The sequence below is a fragment of the Sinocyclocheilus grahami genome, unplaced genomic scaffold (genome assembly GCF_001515645.1).
Source record: "Sinocyclocheilus grahami isolate Dianchi unplaced genomic scaffold, SAMN03320097.WGS_v1.1 scaffold176.1, whole genome shotgun sequence".
Classification (NCBI taxonomy): Eukaryota; Metazoa; Chordata; class Actinopteri; order Cypriniformes; family Cyprinidae; genus Sinocyclocheilus; species Sinocyclocheilus grahami.
In genome coordinates, this window is record NW_015505355.1 from 2,272,745 (window position 1) to 2,294,878 (window position 22,134).

Consider the following 22,134-nt stretch of genomic DNA (forward strand, 5'->3'; position numbering starts at 1 on the left):
ACGAGACTCTGTTCCCCTTTCGGGCTCTGTCTTTACATTTATTTTGAAAGATGAATTTTCGCGATTATGGTAAGGAGCGTTACATTTCCGACGAGTGCTTGTGGTGTTCGGCCAATCACAATGCACTGGGTCAGCTGGCCAATCAGAGCAGACTGCGCTTGTCGGAAAGGAGGAACTTTGTAGAAAACTAAGTGTTTGAGAGAGGCGGGGCATAGAGGACCTACAATAATGTACAGTATTTGAAAAATAATGTGTTTTTTGAACATTAAAGCATGTCAACATATTCTGTTACACCAAATACACAAAATAATGATCTTTAAAAAAGCATCATATGACCCCTTTAAAGACCTTTTTAAGATCTGCACTTCACATTTCAGCCTTTAAACAATTTTTAAGAAAAGGGATGAGTCAAAAGTATCAATTATTATATTCATTTGAACAATTATTATCAATTATTATACTAAATAACATATAAATATATCTTAGTGTCTTAATTGTTTAGATTTTTACGTCTTTCCGTCCCCAAAGACCATTTAAGAGTTTTCATGGCCTTAAATGTAAACAATTGAACTGAAGACGGTTTAAGGACCTGCGGAAACCCTAATACGAACATAGTTCAGTGCAAACATTTCTGTCATGTATTTGGCAAAAAGCTTTTGTTGATTATGAATTTTACCTTTAAAATTTGAGGCAAGTGCAACTCTGGCGTCCCCGTTGTTTGTGAGCAGTGGTGGGATGGCGATTTAAATAAAATACAGATTTCCAAACAATCCAAACATATGGGTATCCCCTTGAACTTGGTAAAAAGATAATCTGTTTACCATCTTTACTGGAAAATACTGTTTTCATGTTAGTGAATGTTTACATTAGAGTATAGTAGACACGTCCTGCTACGCTGAAATTAATACAGGGAGCGGCTGGAAACTAGCGACCTCTCCTGGTTGGAGATAGTATTAACATCATAAACTGAAAGCAATCTTTACGTGACTTGCTTTTCAAATGTTTTAAAATTGATCATCCGAGTCTAATATGATCCAGCGTGCCGTACTAAAAGACACTACTGGCCGCCAGTTGCCCATCCCTGTTCTAGATATACAAATTTGATTTTACTAGTGCTGTCAAACGATTAATCGCGATTAATCGCATCCAAAATAAATGTTTTTGTTTACATAATACATGTATGTGTACTGTGTATATTTATTATGTATATATAAATACACACACATACAGTATATATTTTGAAAATATATATGAAAATATATATAATGTATATACATTTATATATTTATATTCTTATATTATATAGAAATATATTTAATATATAAACATAACATATTTTTCTTAAATATATACATGCATGTGTTTGTATTTATATGTACATAATAAATATACACAGTATACACACATATTATGTAAACAAAAACTTTTACTTTGGATGCGATTAATCGTTTGACAGCACTAGATTTTACACATTGTTGCCACATGAAATCAGGTGGCAAAAATGAGTCAGAATGGGGGGTGTGGAATATTGCCAAAAATTATATTTCATTATTTTATGGGATTTTGTCGATAACGTTAATTAGACAATATTTCGCTGAGTGTGTTTTTTTTTGCTGGTACCTGGGCTGGTTTAGACTTGTTATGAACAGCTGATACCTTCATATTTGCCCCATTAAATGGATTTCCAGGCGCCTTTTTTACCTTAAAGGGGTCACCGGATGCCCATTTTCCACAAGTTGATATGATTCTTTAGGGTCTTAATGAAAAGTCTATAACATACTTTGGTTAAAATTTCCCAATGGTAGTGTAAAAAAACAAAATTTTTACCCTGTCAAAATCAGCTCTGTTTTCAGCAAACCGTTTTAGTGCATGTTCCTTTAAATGCTAATGAGCTCTGCTCACCCCGCCCCTCTCTTCTGTGGGATGACGAGCCGTTCTCCTGATGCTGTTTACTTCAGCTGCGGAACTTGCTAACTAGCACATTATTAGGAAAGGCGATTTGCAAAGATTCATAAAAGAACCTTATACTCACTTCTTCTGTAGGTGAGGCTGGATCACGAATGATTAGTGCGAACATAAACGCATTTAGGTAGATAGGAGGATACATTCCCTTCAAAAACAAACGTAATAAACTGCGTCTTCAGCGGCTCAGATGTCGGGAGTAAATGACAACTGCTATGTTCATTATTACATCCAACAACAGAACACCTCAATCGCTTAGGAGCCATTCTTCTCTACATCCGCTCCGGCGTCGAAACAATGGCGGATTGATGACAGCTCACTGGTAAAACGCTAGTGTCAATCAACAATCGTGGGAGGGGCCTGGGTCTGTGTGAAGTCACACAGTCAGGCATCTGAGAATAGCTTGATATGAGAAAGGGGAAATGATTTAACAAGATAAAAAAAAAACACTGGGTGGATCTTTATCATTATAGGGTGGTTGTGTACACACACTGCTAACACACATTTCAGTTCAAACAACTTGTAAAAGTGCATGTCGCATCCGATGACCCCTTTAAAGGGCAATTTTTCTATGCATATTAGATATGCATCATCTTTTATGTTAAATTATTACTTTTAATCAATAAATTCACTTAGAATAACAAGACACTATAGGGGTTATGTTCATTATTACATCCAACAACAGAACACCTCAATCGCTTAGGAGCCATTCTTCTCTACATCCGCTCCGGCGTCGAAACAATGGCGGATTGATGACAGCTCACTGGTAAAACGCTAGTGTCAATCAACAATCGTGGGAGGGGCCTGGGTCTGTGTGAAGTCACACAGTCAGGCATCTGAGAATAGCTTGATATGAGAAAGGGGAAATGATTTAACAAGATAAAAAAAAAACACTGGGTGGATCTTTATCATTATAGGGTGGTTGTGTACACACACTGCTAACACACATTTCAGTTCAAACAACTTGTAAAAGTGCATGTCGCATCCGATGACCCCTTTAAAGGGCAATTTTTCTATGCATATTAGATATGCATCATCTTTTATGTTAAATTATTACTTTTAATCAATAAATTCACTTAGAATAACAAGACACTATAGGGGTGTTACCAGTCAAACTAAATCAGTATCAGTATTGGCAAAATAGAGCAAAAACAGACAAAATTGACAATATTATATCTGAAATGTTTGTTGTAGTCTGCTGATATTCAGGAAAAACAGCACTCATGCATGCACGATATTGCTTAACTATATCACATAGTATAAATATAAAGGACAAAAACAATTTTTTGTGAACTCTCAGGGAGTACACAAAATTATTGTAGTTGATTCAAATTGCACATTCCTTGTCAGAAATTCAACATGTTACAGGTATGATCAGCATTCTTAGTGTTGCCACAAGAGGTGCTATAGAGAGCACAGTATTGCATAATCTGTCTTTTTAGGGTCAGTTTTCTCTATTAGGACAACTAGAACTAATGTAATGTTGAAGCAAATGTGTGAAAAAATCTTTCAGAGCAAGTTAAATTAGTAAAATTGTTGACATGTTTAGAGATTTTGTTTTTGTTAGTGATGTGGTTGTTTTGTACAGAAGCTGTTTCTGCCACCAAATTTTAAATTAAGGTAATTGCAACTTTTTTAATCTCACAATTTGGGACAAAAAAGTCAGAACTGCGAAAAATATACACAGAATTATGACTTTTTTCTCTGAATTTTGAGTTAACATCTCGCAATTCTGTTTTTGGTTTCTGCCACAGACCAAAAAAAAAGGTAATTGCAACTTTTATCTCACAATTTTGTCCCATTTGCAAGAAAAAAAGTGTAAAGAAAATTGTTAGATATAAACTGAAAGAATTGCAACAGTCTGACCTATGGACCTTATTGACTTTAATTGCATAAACAAAAATATTCTTCAAAATATCCTTTTTTTGTTCCGTAAAATTGGAATGAGTGTGAGTATTTGATGAATTTTTGTGGTTGGATGAACTATCACTTTTAAATATAGGATATAAAATGGGTCTTCGTACTTGCAATATTTTCATGTATGTTTGTGTACTTACAGAGTATGTTTTTAGCCTTAGAGCATCTCCGTGTGTATCTAACATACTGCAATCACAAGACTGTTCAGTAGAAACATAACTGGATGTCAGAGGCATAGGTCAATATTAGGACACGACTTGCTAAAGGGACAGGGCACCAGAAGCAAAACATGTTTACTGTTAAGGTGGAATGTTTTAAATATTTTAAATTGTCCTTGTAGAATTAGTCTGAGTATTTGTTCATAGAGGACAACAACATTTCTGCTGCAAATTGTCAGGTGTAAATCTGAAGCATCAGAAGTGCAGAGTTCCTCCACGGCCCGGTATTACCTGTGTGACATAGAAAGCATGAAAGAGACACAATTTTGTTTGTGTCTTGTGACAGACGTTACGCTGAACGCCTGCTTTATTTCCTTCGGCTGGGCCAGTAGGAGATGTTTCAGAGATTACCAGCACTCTGCTGATGAGTGTAAACATGGGGCAGATGGTGAGGGACTGCAGCTCCGGTAAGAGGAGCCTGCGAGGGGGAAACTTGGCTGGATCGTGAACGTTACTGAACTGAGCTCAGGCTAGACTGAGAGTGTGAAAACACTCACATAGGAGTAAAGTATACATTTACTCATGAGTCATGAGGAAAGAACAGACACTATCTTGTTTATATACTATACAGAATTCAGTTTTTTTGGATCATTTTTGTTTTGTTTGCCACTGGAAAGATTCTTAATTTTTTTCTTATTCTTTCTGTTGACTGATTTTAAAGTCGCTATGAAATCCCAATATGGAAGAAAAATCTTTGGTATTGTGGCATACATCCAGGTAAACCCTTTTCATAGATTGTGTTGATGCATTCCAGAGTTATTAACATTATAAATCTATTTATATATACATATATATATATATTTTTAATGATATACATTTATAAGAATGTACAAACCCAGTTCAAAAAAAGTTGGGACACTGTACAAATTGTGAGTAAAAAAGAAATGGAATAATTTACAAATCTCATAAACTTATATTTCATTCACAATAGAATATAGATAACATATCAAATGTTGAAAGTGAGACATTTTGAAATGTCATGCCAAATATTGACTCGTTTTGGATTTTATGAGAGCTACACATTCCAAAAAAGTTGGGACAGGTAGCAATAAGAGACCGGAGAAGTTAAATGTACATATAAGGATTATTACTTTAGCATTACATTTCACTGCTTAACATTGCTGTGCCTAGTGTTTCTATCACCACGGCTGCAGGACTGACAGATTTGACTTCCCTTTTTTGGAAGTCAAAAACGCTATAGTGGATTTTATCTTTTGCAATTGGATCAAATGGAACCTTAAAAATTATGTTTGTTGTAATTTCCAAATAAGTTCAAATATGATGACGTCTGCTTCTGAGGACCCCGGAAATATGAAAAGGTCATTGGTTTATTGAAAAAGAAAAAATTGTAGGGTGAGACTTAATTTTGTCCATCAGTTGTTGATTGGATGGAGGCAGATCTGAACATGCAAGAGGGAGGGGTTAAACAGACGAAATGACTGGAGAAGTCTGGCATACATAACCAGAGAGAAGTTATGACATTCTGATTAAACATTACAAGGTCAAAAAAGTAAAAAAAAAAAAAAAAGATATATACATAACTGTATTGTTCACAATATGTAATTCATTTAGAAAATATGGTGAATTTTAATTTCATGCCAACTTTAAACTCATATTAATGAGATTAAACGTTTAAATCTCTTGCTTCTCAGGTTTTTCTTTGTAGAAAAGGTTTCAGAAGAGATAATAATGTCTCAACCTTCAAGTTGTGTTCAGTTTTCCAAGAATACAAAATTCTTCAGTCAAAAGAGATTTCAAACTAGAGGTCAACAGATTATCGACGCCGATATTAAGCATTTTTATGGTTATCGGTAGCAGTCATTTTCAAAACCGATTTGCTGATAAAATAATTTAAAAGCATTTAAAGAAAGTTTTCGTCAGAGCTCTTGTTATTCTCAATTTTGACATTCATTTAAATTTTTATAGCAGACATAAATCAGCTCATAGCAGACATATATCAGCTCAAAATATCAGTTATCGGTCTACTTGATCTGTAATAATCCGTATCGGTATCTGCCCTGAAAAACACATATCGGTCGACACTTATTTCAAACTCCAACATTTCACATCAAATTGTTACAAGACCGACTTGGACACAAAGATATTTAAAAAATCAGTGAGGCCAATGACTTCTTTTGTGTTCCACAGAAGAAACATGGTCATACAGGGTTGAAACAACAAGAGAGTGAGTAAATGATGACCGTTTTCATTGTTGGGTGAACTATCACTTTAAATTACACATAATCCTCCTGAGGTACAAAAGAGAATCATTTGAGAAATTCAACTGTAACTAAAAGTCCTCAATGTGATGCCAAATGCAAATTTTCCACAAAACTTCTAGTTATTCTTAAATGCAGACCATCTACGGTTCACTTTCAGTGTGTGGAAGGACATGACGTGAAACATGTGACGTGAAAGGCAGCCCAAGGTCTTTTTCCACTCTTAACTTTCATTAGTGGCTCTCCACTTCCTGCACATGGCTCTTGTTCCACTCTCACATCCCCATAGCAAATAAATCAGAATGATAATCTCTCACAGAAGCATCTGAAATGAGAACTACAGGACGTTCTCGTCAGTAATAGTGCTGATTGTTCTATTGAAAGTGAAGAGTCATACTGATGAGAAGAGTGAAACATGAAACCACACAACGGAATCAATGGCAGGAGCCAGTTTTACATGGATAGAGGCATCCGTCAGCATTCCCATTCATCTCAACACCAGTTGCTGACGTATGGCACCTGCATACTGACAATTTTTGGCACAAGTCATACAGTAAATGCCATGTGACGGAATACTCTGGAGCCTCAGGACAGTGACATCATGACAAGCTGATGGCACCACAAGAACACCAACATTAGCAACTACACTTTCCTCAACAAAAAAAAAAGGCATTTGGTGCCATGCTGGCATGAAACTTGTTTCAATTGCGTCAGGACCATCATATGATAGGTTTATTTTTTCCAGTGATACAGACACAAAAAGGTGCCATCTCCTAAAGATAAAACTACTATTGGCATATGCTGACACATCAAATTAGTACATGTACCCTTTTTATCAAAGGATGCTTTTTGACTGTATTAAGCATAGAAATACTAGGGATGGGCATTTCAAGCAAGACTTGTTTATAGACTGTTTAATTCAGAATTTAAATTTAATTCAGAAGATAGGCTACCTTAACTCAAGCCATATAATGATTGTTACGTGCTGAAACATATTAATATAATAAACACAACCGAATGACGGCACTTATTAACATAACAGATTAGCATAAATCAACTGCTCATAAGGCTAGAACATTTCCATTTCAGAAAATGGAATCGCTAAAGGGAATAAATACGAGATGGGAGGAAAAATATACTTCAATATCTTCTGTCGCAATTATATCGTTGGGTAATTATACTGTATATAAACTTCGGCATCAGGAAACCATTATTAATATGCGGGGCAATGAAATCGCTTTTGAACGTGCGCTTGTTTTTTACTTTCACTTTCGAGATTCGCGATCCAGAGCAGCACTCGGCAGTACCACACATTTTACAAGATTAAATGTTTGTCAGTGGTGCTCAGGATCTGCAAATCATTCGCCATCATCCTATCAGTTATCTTTCCTTACTTGTTTATGTGGTAAGTGAAATTTGATGTACTGTAATGTAACAGGCTACCGCTAGCAAGCGGCTAACCATGTCCCCTTTGTGGCTCTGTAGAATGCATTATTTGTTTTCCGCGCCTTTCTGAATATGGATTCAGCCACACCTCTAACCCAGTCGGGGGTGTTTGTGGTCCGCACAGAGCTCGTATTTGACATCGTCCCAAGTTACTGTAACCGTTATAGACACGCAAGTCTTTTTCTTTATGCCAATGTATTCTTCTGTTGTCTTTGACAGCTTTTAGGAGCGTTATCGGCAGTGCCACATCAGCACCGAAAACATGGGGAATTTTTTTTAGACAATAATCGCACAACCTATTCAATATTCTATGATTATATCAACTAATTGAATATTCGAAAATCGTAACCCATGCCTAAAAAATACCATAATATGCTTTCAGATATTTCAGAAACATGCTAAGTTCACATACTTGTCTCTATGAAAAACAATTCTACAGTCAGTTATTCTGCTTTGAAATGTGCGTTCAGTGTCAGAATGCCTGTTTTTGTTTTGGTCTTGACTCCACCCACTGGCAATTTACCCAATAGTATTTTGACAAACCTGGTGGCCAGATGGCTGAAAATACAGCATATTGCAGCCATGGAAGCGAGCAAATGAACTGTCAGAGATTGCAGCTTCTACACAACCTAAAAAGCCTCAGCATCCATCTAAAAAACTCTAAGACCAGAGACATATTAAAACATGGATAAATCACCTCATAAGCTTATGGGTGTATGGCTCGTTGCCTTCCACTGTTAATTGCACTCATTCATGTCCTCAATCTGATCAAGTCCTAAGTATTAGGGATGCTCCGATCAGGATTTTTGCAGCCGATACTGAGTACCGATTTCTTGTCATGGTGATCAGCCGATACTGATGCCGATTCTGATGCTTCAAGCTTTATAGACGGTTTCAATGGGCGCACGCGCCTGGCCCGAAGTTAACTTCCATTCTGTGTTTGTTTATCAGTCTGGCTATGGCACCGGCTACAAACGCAGTTAAAGTTAAGGTGATGAGTAGACTGAAGTTGGGCTCAGGTGGTTGTGCTGTGGGATACTTGTAATGCGATACCCCCAACACTGCTCACCACAATATCAAAACTGACGGATTTTCCAAAAGGCTTGGTTGAATAAACATGAGCGCGTACTGCACGTTTAAAAATCAAAACGAGGTGCGGGTGTTTTTATATCACTGTATTTCTGAACGAAGACTATCTTTAGAAAATGTTCGATGTCATTTTCATTTCATCTTGCATGTCATATGCCTGATAAAGCTTTTCGTGAGCTCAGCGCTGCTTTGTGTACAGCTGTTACTGGGGAAACCTGTTTTTGATCCATCCTCCACGCTGTGACAACTCACAAAAGACTATTTTTAACCAAGCAGCATGGAGAGTCGCTTCAGAAACGTGCCGCGGCTGGCTGATAAACACAAGCACTGACTAGAGCGGCCGCAATCAGCTCCGGTGGCCATGGAGCCGTAACGCGCCGCAGACGCATGCAGTGAGGCGCAGATTGAATTCATGCAGCATGCATTTTTCATTGTTTCTCGAAACGTCACAGCATTTCCACACCAGCCATGACATGACTGCGGCACCAAATCAGTTATGTCCCCACGCATCATGTACGTCGTCACGCGTTGACATCATCAACGTCATTCCAGAGATCGGCCAAGTTGGTAAGTACCGATCGAGTCATAAAATATGATTATCGGCCGATACCGATCTCCAGCCGATCAATCGGAGCATCCCTACTAAATATTACTCTGGAATGTTTTGTATTCATTTACTTGCATAAACGTTCACTTTTCCCTTGAAAAACATTCTTTCCTTTTACAAATTTTGCTCTACACCCCTTTAGGCTATAGTTCATTAGTATAGCTTGTTATTTTGTCTGTTTATTGTCTCTTTATCCGTACATATACACATTTCCAACAAATTCACTTCTAAAAGTGTATGTGAGATACAGGAAAGAGGCTAAATGTATTTTACCAAAGTAATTTGAGACTAATTCAACTAATAGATGTACAAATGATCCTGACACATTTCAGGCTTGGCACTGGAGAGAACATACAATGGGTTGTGTGTGATGAGTATCAAACCAGCTCTCTCTTAATCCTCCATCACCTGTCCAGGTGTGCCCATCCAAAATCTTCACTGAAACTTCAATGGAGGAATAACTTATAAAGGGCAGTCCTGACTCCTTATAATCCCCCTTTTAAAGACACACAAGCAAATGTCTCCAGCTAAATGTCAGGGCTCTTTTGCAAAGTCACATTATCAGCAGACAGTAGACTGATGGCACGCAAAGCTCTCTCTACAGTTGAACCTGGATCAGTAGGCTGAAATGTATAATTTAAGAGCCAAGCAGCTGCCAACACAGCACGTCATGCAGCATTTACTGTCACATCGCACAAATAAACACAGGTGCTGCTCACGTGGGCTATGGTCGCATTACCTCGTCAGTCTGCAGGAGTCACGTCTAGCCCATTTGGCACAGAGTTCACAGAAGTGCAATGGGGAGGGCTGTCCAACATGAATTTAGAGGGTAGTTAAACCCAGGATCAAAGTGTTAAATGTTCATTTTCAAAGGTTTTAACTCTTTAAACTAGCTGAACCTACTGTTTGAGCAAACATTTTGTTGTTTGTTTGTGGCCTGCTATAGTGACCATTGAAAAATGGCACATAAATATATACACACTACAACTCAAAAGTCTCTTCTGCTCACCAAGGCACTATTTGTTTGATCAAAAATAGAGTAAAAACACTAATAATGTATAGCAATTAAAAAGAACTGTTTTCTATTAAGATATTGTAAAATGACATTTTTGTGATGCAAAGCTGAATTTTCAGCATTCAGTATATATTATAATATGCTGCTTTGCTGCTCAAACATGTATTATTATTATCAATGTTGAAAATAGTTGTGCTTCTTCATATTTTTGTAGAAACCGTGATACATTTCGAACAATTTTTATAAAAGCCTATTCAATTTAGCAAATTTTTGTCTTTACAATATCACAATTTTTACTTGCACAATATGGATCTTTAGAAATTAGAATATACAGCTACCTTTTCATTGTATGGAGGGCATCCTTCACAAATAGATTGTCATATTTTGTTGTAAGACTCTTAGTTAACACCAGTCTTCAGTTCCAGAAGATCTAGAAAATTTTATAGTGCAAAAAATACAGAAAAACTCCACTGATTTCCTCTAGGCCTGGATGAGAGGAATCACTCTGCATGGGACGAATGAATCCCACCAGGCCAATGTATAATTGAAAATATATAGAATATGACTCAAGGTGTTATTTTCTGAATACAGGCTTATACTGTCTATGAGCACATGGTGAATTACAGGACAAACTACAGACAGTAGCTTGTTGTTGAGATCCAGACGGGGAGGTAAACTAACACACAGTGATTTGTGATGTAGCTAGATGAAAATTTTAAATGTTCGGGGCAAGACAGCAGACTCAACAACATAAACCCACAAATGACACCTATTTTTAAGTTGCGTGTTAAACAGGAAACAGAAGGTAGGCCGATTTGAGAGCACAAACGTTGCTCCATGTCCAAATGTCATCATTAAGGTTAATGAGCCTGCCGCCTCCGTCACTGTTTTTAGTGCAGGGCGGAAAATATAAACCCTGGCAGGATTTATAGTATCTAGTTGCCCACGTCAGAGCAATCTAGTAAACTTGATTCTTTTTATAGAAAACCACAGACACTGTGATCTCAATCCTTCTGTTCCTACAAATAATTACAGAACAACATGTTATATGATAACCTTTAATATAACACAGTCAGCTAACTTGTCATTAACTTACAAATAAGCAACTGTTTAGTGGATTTTCACTGTGCCTTGTTTGTTAACAAATAGTTACACTTATTGCTCATTGCTGCAGAAAAATCTAGTCAAGGTTACTTCAAGTTTTCTTAAATTGGCTTCTGAGAAAACTTGAATATATTGAGCAACCTTAACTACATTTTTCTGAGTCACTGGGCCTCATTTACGAAACGAACGTACGACAGAAAATTGGGCGTACGGCCATTTCAACGCAAAACTTGGAATTTATCAATATGGACGTGAGCGGTGGCTACGATCAAATCTCACGTCTGGTCTCAGCTCGTGTACGCACGTTTTTCAGTTACCAGAACTTGCGCGCAGCAAAGTAAATATGGTGGAGAATTGTAGAATGACAGCATTTTGTTCATTTTTATTTTCCTGACCGTCATTAGTCGATCGTTAACCAGTGAGATTAGAATGTCTTTGCTTTTTTTTTTATACAGGGCTTTAGCTTTATCTAAACGAATAGCAACGTAAACAAGACCACGAGGATTCAATCGTCGCATCATGCACCTTAACTGTGAAAGGAGAAAAACATAAATTAAGTCTATAAAAGGAATAAAATAAATAGGATCACACAAAATATATAATAGGCTATAATATAATTAACAGATTAACAAAAGGAAAAAAAACACTGTGCAGCAAGTATATAGGCCACGCTCGTTTTTGTGACACTCCTAATGCATTTTATTTCTTTTCTTTATATATTTGATTAAATCCATCTGATCACACAGGTGTCTCACGCACACACAAACAACATTAGTAGCGTTGCCTGACATTTCAGCCATTCATCATCAAACTAAAATGCAGTCAACCAAACATAAAAGTTACACTGTTCATTTTATAAGGTCCGCTGTAAAATCAGCGTGCAGCGCCCAAACAAACATTTTTGTGCATGTGAAGGATTTTACACGGATATTAGAACATGAGTGACGTTTATAAAGCCATGTTTAGGCTACATAATGAATAATAGTTATGCAAACAAATGTTACAAATATGGCAAAAATGGAAACATTTGGATTCTTGTGGTAGACCTGAGACGTTTCAGTTTTGACATTTGTATGCTGTTTATAATGAATGCCACTATAGCCTAATTTGTGTTCTATTTTATAATTTAATATATAATTCTACTTATTTTTCATTCTTGTTCTGTTCTGAATACCGTTCAATTTAAAATATTTGTTGTAGAGTGATGGGAACTAAATAGGCTGTTTATATTTACCAGTATTTTAATATACATATAAATTACATTCATTAATGTAGCCTAATTGTTTGCAATTTACAAGGTTAGCGGGTGTTTTTGGAGTAAGATCAATTTCTCTTTCATGAGATTACTTCCTCTTAATGGCCGGGTTTCGTTTTTCCGTGTCGTAAACTCTAGGGGCGAGGCTTCTAAACCGGGGTGTTTTTAGGGGCGTGATATTCAAATGACGATTGTTTTCTGCCGCCGCATTTATCAACATATGATCGTTCGTACGATGAGATTGGCGGCATACGAATGTTTCATAAGTCGTAAGTTGATTTGTGCGCACGGATCTGCGCTCGTTTCTACGTTAGATTGATAAATGAGGCCCAATAAGTTTGCAAGACTGTTTCAAGTAACGTTAACATATTCAAATTTACAGTGTAGTTAATAGATAGCCAATCTTTACTTTCTAGCCAAGTTAGCGATCACACATTTGACCATGTCAAATGCAACAAATATGGGCAACAGGATATGATGTCACACTCTAGAACTTGTTTTTATAAATAATAAATTATGATTTTTTTTTAGTTAATTTTATTATCCAGTGTGATGTCTGAAGAGCAGGGTGGCAGATGACCGATACAATGCTGAAATATAAATAATTTAATAATAGCACATTAAATGGTACTTACTTCAAACAAAAATGTGATACTTTAATATTACAAATATGATTTATATATATATATATATGTATATTTTTTTATTATAGATTAAAAATGACCCATGGATTTGGGGAACTAACACTTCTTTTGATTAGCCAAGTGAACAAAGTTAAAATTCAATGATAAAATGGCCAAATATTGGCTGATCAATCTTGGTTGATTGGTTCATCGGTTAATTCACTGGTTTAGTCATAATTATAAAAACAACTCGTAATGAATTAAAAATGTTCCTACGCAACCTGCTCAGCTATTTATCTACCCCCTTATACTGCATCCCAGGAAAACTTTAGTGTTTTATTTGTTTATTTATATATTTATTTAAATTTTTCTGTTGAGCCTCTAAATTGTAGATCTTCGATAGACCTTATGTAGCTCCACCCCTTTTCAGAGCTGCCCTTGTTGTCTTCTGTCTTACGTTTGTATTTCCACAGTCTGAAGGTAAGATTGTACGAATTTATGAATGAACCGCTCGTTTTAAAATCTTTCCGGTCTACTTTGTTATGAAATCCGCTTCGAACATTACAATGCACTTGATAACTTTCGTTAACGCTACCATAAGTCAATCCACTTCACTAGCTAACAATAGAGATGCTACAGAACTACTGCTAAAACAGAAGTTTAAAGACAGAATTCTAAAGATGACTGTGCTCTTGTTTCTCTCTGGCAGATATAGTCTACTGGTCAACTATCTTCTGCAAGTTAGAGAACATGAACTTTTGTACACAGCAAAACACATTATGCTTGCATTCCTGTTCTGCTCATGTGTTTGAATGGAAGTGAATAAACACTTAATCTACTGTAACAGCCCATTGTTTAGAGGACATGGAACAGACACTGACGCGGGACTTTTACTGTCACTTATAAGCTTCTTCCGCACTATGAAATGTCAAAAGCTAAATGATATTTATGCAGAAATGGGATCCACTGGTCTAGTGAGTAAAACAGGATCTCTTCAACATGAGGATTGTCGATGGTAATACAATTTCTAACTTTAACCAACAGCATCAATGAAACATAAATTTGCCAACATAGCACGAGGATGCTGCAGTGATATTACCTGAAATCAGGTGTACACTGTAAAAAATTAATCTGTAAAATAACAGAAAAGGTACTGGCAGCTCATTACACACAACATTATCCATTCATTTTATGGACATTTCTGTTAACTCTAAAACACAATGCAATGAAGTGTAAAGAGTGTAGAGTGTAAGTTGGCGTGTAGGCAGAAAACTTCTGAAAACGTCACAAAAATTTCCATAATTTTCGGAAACTTTCCAAAAATCCTGGAACGTTTCTGGAAATTTCCCACCTTGGGCAACCCTAGGTGGAAGGCTAAGATTAAGCTAGATTTTTTTTCATATAATTTGTCAAAAGAAAACTGTACGTCTGATCACTCAAATCTCTGGGAGTCCAATTGTCATCATTAAGGTTAACGAGCCTTAATCTTAATTTCAATAGCTACTGAACCAGGGTTTCTTTTATTTGCAGTATTTCCACTGTTGGATAATGCAAGCAGTTGTCAGAGTGACTCAGGCATATGTTACGTCTCTCTGAAGCATTCTGGACTATTTCAGAGCCATGAATGGAAAGAAATGCGTAAATAGAGAGACTCTTTGCTGATGTTCGGGTCAGCGAGGGTGTAATCCTTTGATATGTGTCAGTAGTTTCCACTTTGAAAAGGTCAGGACTCAAGGGGAATGTTAAACTTTTCTTCCTTAAAGATGAAATACAGCCTTTGAATTATTGATGAATACCCTCTGGACACAGTGCTTTGAATTATGCACATCCACATTAAGTCTTTGTTCTAACACTAGGACTAACTATAATAATGTTGCGGCGGTCTATGGCAGTAGAACAGAGATGTGCAGACTGAATGCAACAGAGTGAATGAATGAGGGGAAGTTCTGGATGACCTTACCAAGCTGCACCAAACCATAAGTTCCCGCTCGTTTATGTTTGTCACCGTTCAAGGGAGTTCATTATGGAAAGGTCATATTCTGAATGGCCATTCAAAAAAAGCAGCATGTCTCCCGAGTTCCTCCTCAAGATTGGAAAGTCTGAAACTGAATGGCAAGCTAGTTTACTACTTAGTAACAGATACATGTACTACATTGTTTGATTTTTTGTGCTTTTATTCTAATTATCAACAGTAAAGGTGAAGTGTGTGATTTCTTCACTAAATGGAAGAAAACTCTGCTTTTGGTTCATTCATCACTCTGGAAATGAAAGATCAAGTCAAGCGCATTGCATTGTGGGATGCAATACCATGCATAGTGTTATCTTTACACTTTTTAGTAAATGTAACAGATGATCTGAGAAAAAATGAGCATACTGTGCACAGTATACCTACTACATGCTACTGAAATTGTAGGAATAATACAGTTCTATGATATCAGTACATAGTTATAAATCATTCATGTTGTCCATTTTTATGAAAAGTCTTGCATCATCATTATTACTGTTAAAATGGATTTAGGAACATATTTGATAGTTACCTGTAGCTTGGAAGTCAATATGAGCCATATTTAAACTATTGGGACCAAATATCCTAAAAGATTTCCCCATTTTTGACTCAAATTATCAAAATGAAACCATACTTAATGTAGCTAGAAAAGACAAACTTCAATTCGCTAGCTTTAAGTCATGTTATCATTCTCTTCCTCTGCTAATACTGCACTTGTACTAACTTTGCCACCAAAAACTGGATGAAATAATGAGGATGTTGTGAGTGTGAATTGTTCACAACAAGATAAATAATATGCATTTAGAAAATAGATCATTTTCATTCCACTTTATAAGGCTTCCTGCTGGTTTTTACATGATTAGAAAGTCTTAATTTTAAAATATGACTAAAAAGGTTATGAATAAATAACATAAAAAATTTATTATAGTTAATAAAATATATATATCTTGTATCTTCTATTTTGTTGCATACCCAAACATGCTGCGTTGGAAGTGGTTGGCATGACTGCACAAGTTGTGACTTAACAAAATTTAGGAAATATTGTGTAAGATTTACCCACTAACTTTACCTTTGCATCTTCTTGGGTAATGTTACTGTCTGTTTCACCAGAGATACTCAATAGAAGAAAATGAAAAGCATGCCAGCCAACCCCTAGAGAACTGTCACAGAATCCACAGAATCTCAACATTTCTGTGCTGAACTACAATTCTCATTTCAGAATTCTGGCAGTGCTAACCTGGTACCCTATGGGGTTAGATCTCTGCCACAATTCTGCGTGCGAAAGATCATATTTTGAGCGCACAAAAGTGCATTTTGCACATCTGAGTTTTGGTGGAGAAAATGTTCGTCTCGCAAAGAAAAAAGTATTTTGAGCGCACTAAAATCAATTTTGCATTTAAAATACCTTTATGGATGTGTGCAGACCTTCTCTTTTGCGCGTGCAACATTTCACTAGCTTGCTCCCTTGATGCCCGCCCTCAGTGCTCTCTAAATGCCGACAGCTGGCTTGCTCAACACAACCCAGCGTTACAATATGCCATAATTCCAGCCAATCAGAGACGAGGCTGCTAAATTCTGATTGGCTGCCTTGACAACCAATCACAACATTCCTTGCTTTAGTGATGACAGCGGGAATACAGTGCATGCATAATTATTATGCAAGTTGATATTCTGATTACATATTTTTTCCAAGCACATTTTACCAATTCCAAACAACATCAATCTTAATAACTACTATTAATCTCGTATTTAATCACTTATAACCGATATATAATTGTTCATGAAGGCTGGAAGTGAAAAACTCCTTATATTCAGGTGTGCATAATTATTATGCAGGTTATTTTCTACAGATAAAATCTCGAGATGGACTAAAAATGAAATCTCAAAACTTACTACCAGATTCTGGAAGATAAATTCTTCAAACAGTGGTACTCTTTGTATGTTTAATAACGCTACACTGCTAATATTTGTCATAAACATCCTTTATTGCTATAAAAATATCATGAGCTGCATACAAAACACATACAGAAAATATATAGTCACAATCATATGTCTATTTGCTTTCATATTTCATGTGTCTGACTCATAACACTCGTGCACGTGGAAGAAAACGGACGGTGCTCTACAGATCACATGATTCAGTGGACAATTAATAGAAATGTTATTCTGTATAAAGAACATGTGAGAATAAATCTGTTCTCAAATACCAATGATAACTAGAACAGCATCCACTCTCTTCTCTTATCCGGGATACTCTTCTTCTGTGTTTGTTTACACTGGTTTTCGAAACAGCGCCACCACTCTTGCCTTTTTGTGCAACAGCAGCTGCTCTGGTCACGTGATCCTAGCTCAAATCTTATTGGACGGCCCGTGTCTTCGCTTTGCGAAACTGAAAAGATTCGTCGGACTGGTTAGAAAAAAAAAAATTAGCATTTTCGGTGTGCGAATGTTTGCGGTCTATGTGGAAACATCCATAGAAATCTATTGTTTTATTCCAGCGCGTCATCGTGTCCGATATTCATTACGCTTTTTCGCGCTCAGTGTGGAAAAGCCTTAATTCCTAATTCTTTTGCGGTTAGCATGCATCTTTTCTTCTCCGCATGATTTTGACTGACCCTGCTGACCCACTGAGCATTTTGCTGTCCAATGGTTATGCATTAACTTTGCAATTTCTAGTATTGTATTAGTTTTGAATATTTCTCATGGGCATTTAATAATTTTCGACTTTCATTCTGAGTTAAATCTCTTTTTTAGCTCACTTTATCTATAAAAGAAAATCTGCTTAATAATTATGCACTAGTGTTAATTTTGTATTTTCATTTTAGTCTTAGTCTTAGTCCCGGGCTAAAATGTCCTTGTCAGTTCTTATCATATTTCGTCGACCTTATCCTATTTAGTTTTAGCCAAGTTTTAGTCGACTAAAAGTCTCAACATTTTAGTCTAGTTTTAGTCCAAGAAAATCTAAAGTATTTTAGTCTAGTTTTAGTCCAAGAAAATCTAAAGTATTTTAGTCTAGTTTTAGTCCAAGAAAATCTAAAGTATTTTAGTCTAGTTTTAGTCAATGAAAACTTGACATTTTAGCAATAAGATTATTATTAATTAACCATACAGCAGTATTAATTTTGGCAGCCATTTTTAATTTAGTCTTAGACTTACTCAAATGTACATTTTAGTTATATTTAGACAAACTTGACCTGTTTTTGTTTATTCAATGAAATGTATGAGAATTTTAGTCAGGTTTTTTATTCAATGAAATATTAGTCACATTTTCGTCATTCTGTATAATGGTTAAATGATAAAAAAAAAAAAAACTCAAAATTATAATTGATTGTTGTCATTTGAGAAATTTACTTTTGCATTACAGGTATTGCACTTTCTCCAGTAAGCACAAATCAATAGAATGTGGACATATACATGGTGTATTTGACCTCATCTAGTGTACTGATTTATTATATTTTTATATAATTTATATATAATATTTATATGTATATTTATATAATAATATAATATATATAATTATAAATATAATATATATATATATATATTTAATAATATAAATTATTTTTTTTAGCTTTTTATTATATAAATCAACACCAAAGACTTATGCAATCTCTCTGTCTACATTACGAAAACAGCTAAAACAAACGAAAAATATTATAACAGTGAAATTTCTAGTAATTCTACTAATTCCATTTGCAATAATTGCAATAGTCTATTTCTCTATTAAAACAACAGCGATTGAGTAAGTGTATTTATTCAGTGATCACAATCGCAAACAATATAGTCGAGCTCTCATGACAGAACACTGATCGGCTGAATGATGCTTTCATTTAGATCGCTAAACTCCAGTTTGTTTTTCAGATCATCTGCGGCAGCGCTTCCGCAATGAGGAGCAAGCGTGTGCGCATGGTTGTCAAATTGCTTAAAATAAGCAAAACACACCGGATAGATAATGTATGAATTTATCGGGGATTAGAACTCTTGACATCTGGCAACCGCACTCATGAAAGCTCGCGTAGTAGAGCAGTCTGCAATAACATTTTGTCTCCTTTTTTGATGAAAATGACGAAAAAGGTTTTTGGTAACGTTTTTATCTTTTTGAATGCATTTTAGTCTCGTCTTATTTCGTCAATGAAATTGCATGTTGATATAGTCTTAGTTATCGTTTATTGACCTTATTGTCATCTCGTCTTCGTCATGGGAAAAAAGCTCGTCAACAAACATTTTTCGTCATAGTCTTTATTTATCAAAATGAACACTATTATGCACACCTGAATATAAGACATTTTTCCCTTCCAGCCTTCATGAATAATTATATATCAATTATAAATTATTAAATACAAGATTAATAGTAGTTATTAAAATCTACTATTCATACTATTTTGATATTCTGATCAAAAATATGATCAGAATATCAACTTGCATAATAATTATGCATGCACTGTATTTTTCCTCTTCTGCTGTCATGGTAATGCAAGGAATGTTGTGATTGGCTGTCAAGGCAGCCAATCAGAATTTAGCAGCTTCGTCTCTGATTGGCTGGAATTATGGCATATTGTAAAGCTGGGTTGTGTTGAGTAAGCGAGCCGTTGGCATTTAGAGAGCACTGAGGGCGGGCATCAGGTGAGCAAGCTAGTGAAACGTTGCGCGCGCAAAAGAGAAGGTCTACACAAATACAAAAACTTATTTTCAATGCAAAATTGATTTCCGTGCGCTCGAAATACTTTCTTCTTTGTGCGACAAACATTTTCTCCACAAAACTCAGTTTGCACGCTCAAAATATGATGTTTCGTGCGCAGAGTTGTGGCAGAGATCTAACCCCATAGTATCCCAGCTACATTAAAGGTACACCTGAGCAAAAAAAAAAATGTAATGGAGTTCAGTTCTGTTTGAACAATATCACAGGCGTCTCATCACGAGCTGAACCATTGCACTTAGGACAGGAATAGCCCGGGGCAAATTAAACACATGATTTGGTGAGTAAATATCAGAGCCCATATAACTGGTTGCCGTATAAGACTAAACATCCTCCTGTTTGCATGAATCAACAGCAGTTCCTGAAAGTTGTACTCAGGAGAACCACACCTTCAGCTCTGCTGCAGACAGCAGCTGTCATTGACGGCTTCACCGCGGAGGCGTGAGAGGGGTGTGACAAATCGCCGCCGCTCATTGGCTGGCGCATTCTAATGGACAGCGCTATCGGCCAATCAGAGGACGCGCAACGCTTTGAACGCAGCAGAAGGGGCGGAGCGAGCGACCCTGCGTCTTCGGACGTGAGGTATATATTGAGTTAATTACATACCCAGCCGCCGTTCTCCTGGATCCAGCCGTGCAGCGGCCCGTTCAGATACTCGGTCATCCAGCCCGCGATGTTATCCACATGCACCGTCATCTCCTTATTCACGCATTCGACGCAAACGGTCCCTCCAAACTCGAAAAAAGCGATGATTCTGCCCCAGTTCACGCCGTCCCTGAACAGCTCGTCTATGACCGCGGTGAAGCGCTGGTGCGCCGTGATGGACGTGAGATGCAGCTGTTTGGACATCTCCGCAAAGTCCGACTGATAAAGCCGCTCCAGTTCGTCCCCAGCCTCCCGTAGCACCGTGTGAAGAGCGCTGCACGGGTCGTGACGGGAGCCGCCGCGGTCCTCCTGCCTCCCCATCATCAGTCCATTCGAGACACTGTCATCGTGTCCGTTCACTTCCCACACGTATCCCTTCTTCCAGAGCTTATGGTGGATGTACTTCACCACTAGACTGCGGTTATCATACACATTCTCCTGTGCCATCTCGATTTGTATATATCTCTAAATAGCCTCAGAATCTGTGCGGTCTTATGAATCCAGGCGCATCATCTTCATCGTCAAATCAATGCAAAACAGCACCTGATTTTATTGACCTTTAGATGACTGCGAATTAGAACTTACTGCATGTTGCCTCACTTGGAACTGCAAGTTGCATGAATCCTCCAGTGCTTCGGTGTGGAAAAACGCCCACTTTCTGTTCCCAGCAGAAAATTCCAGGCATGCAAGAGAGGATTTTAAGCATCTTCCTCCCTATCAGAATAAACAAACCCGCCGCGAGAGAGTCTCCGGTGTTCTGAGTGGGAATCGCGCGCGGTAAGTCATCGTTTATCCGTGTGAAAGAGTCCCGAGCTGCGGGAGACGGAAGAGGTTTCTCGCCGAGTGAGTTTCTTCTCTCGCGGAGCGGCTGGTGCGAGGAAAGACTTTCTCGCTGGCGTGCGCGGTCGAATTCGGTCTTTGCGCGAAAGGTTAACGTTGAACAGTTGTGTCTGTGTGTAAGTTGAGTGTTTAGAGGCGTCTGCTCGGTGCAGTCGCTCCAAATGCAGACAGACCGCCTGCCCCCTTCATGGCCTTTCCTGTGCTGCGTCACTCATTCACACTCATGCGTGTGCTCCTCCTGCAGTCATGGTAATAACGCACACATTTATCCTCCTGAGCAGTGTTGCCAAACCCCTCCCTCAGAAAATCTCTAGAAGCACCCTCAAAAGTCTCCATTTTTCACAAAAAGTCGCCAAATATGAAAACAAAGTCAATTTGGTAAAGGCAAAGGAAAGTAAATATATATGCAGGTGCATCTCAATAAATTAGAATGTCGTGGAAAAGTTCATTTATTTCAGTAATTCAACTCAAATTGTGAAACTCGTGTATTAAA

The 22,134-nt window shown here is 37.1% G+C and overlaps 1 protein-coding gene across 1 annotated transcript in view; it reads right to left on the reverse strand.

Moving 5' to 3' along the window:
- The window catches only part of bcl2b (BCL2 apoptosis regulator b), a 56,147-nt gene extending 34,291 nt beyond the window's left edge, over positions 1-21,856 (reverse strand). Inside the window, exon 1 of the mRNA XM_016283627.1 lies at positions 20,763-21,856. Within this exon, the coding sequence (XP_016139113.1) occupies positions 20,763-21,248 (486 nt within the window). The 5' untranslated portion in view covers positions 21,249-21,856. The remainder of the gene's footprint in view (positions 1-20,762) is intronic.
- Between the last annotated feature and the right edge of the window lie 278 nt (positions 21,857-22,134).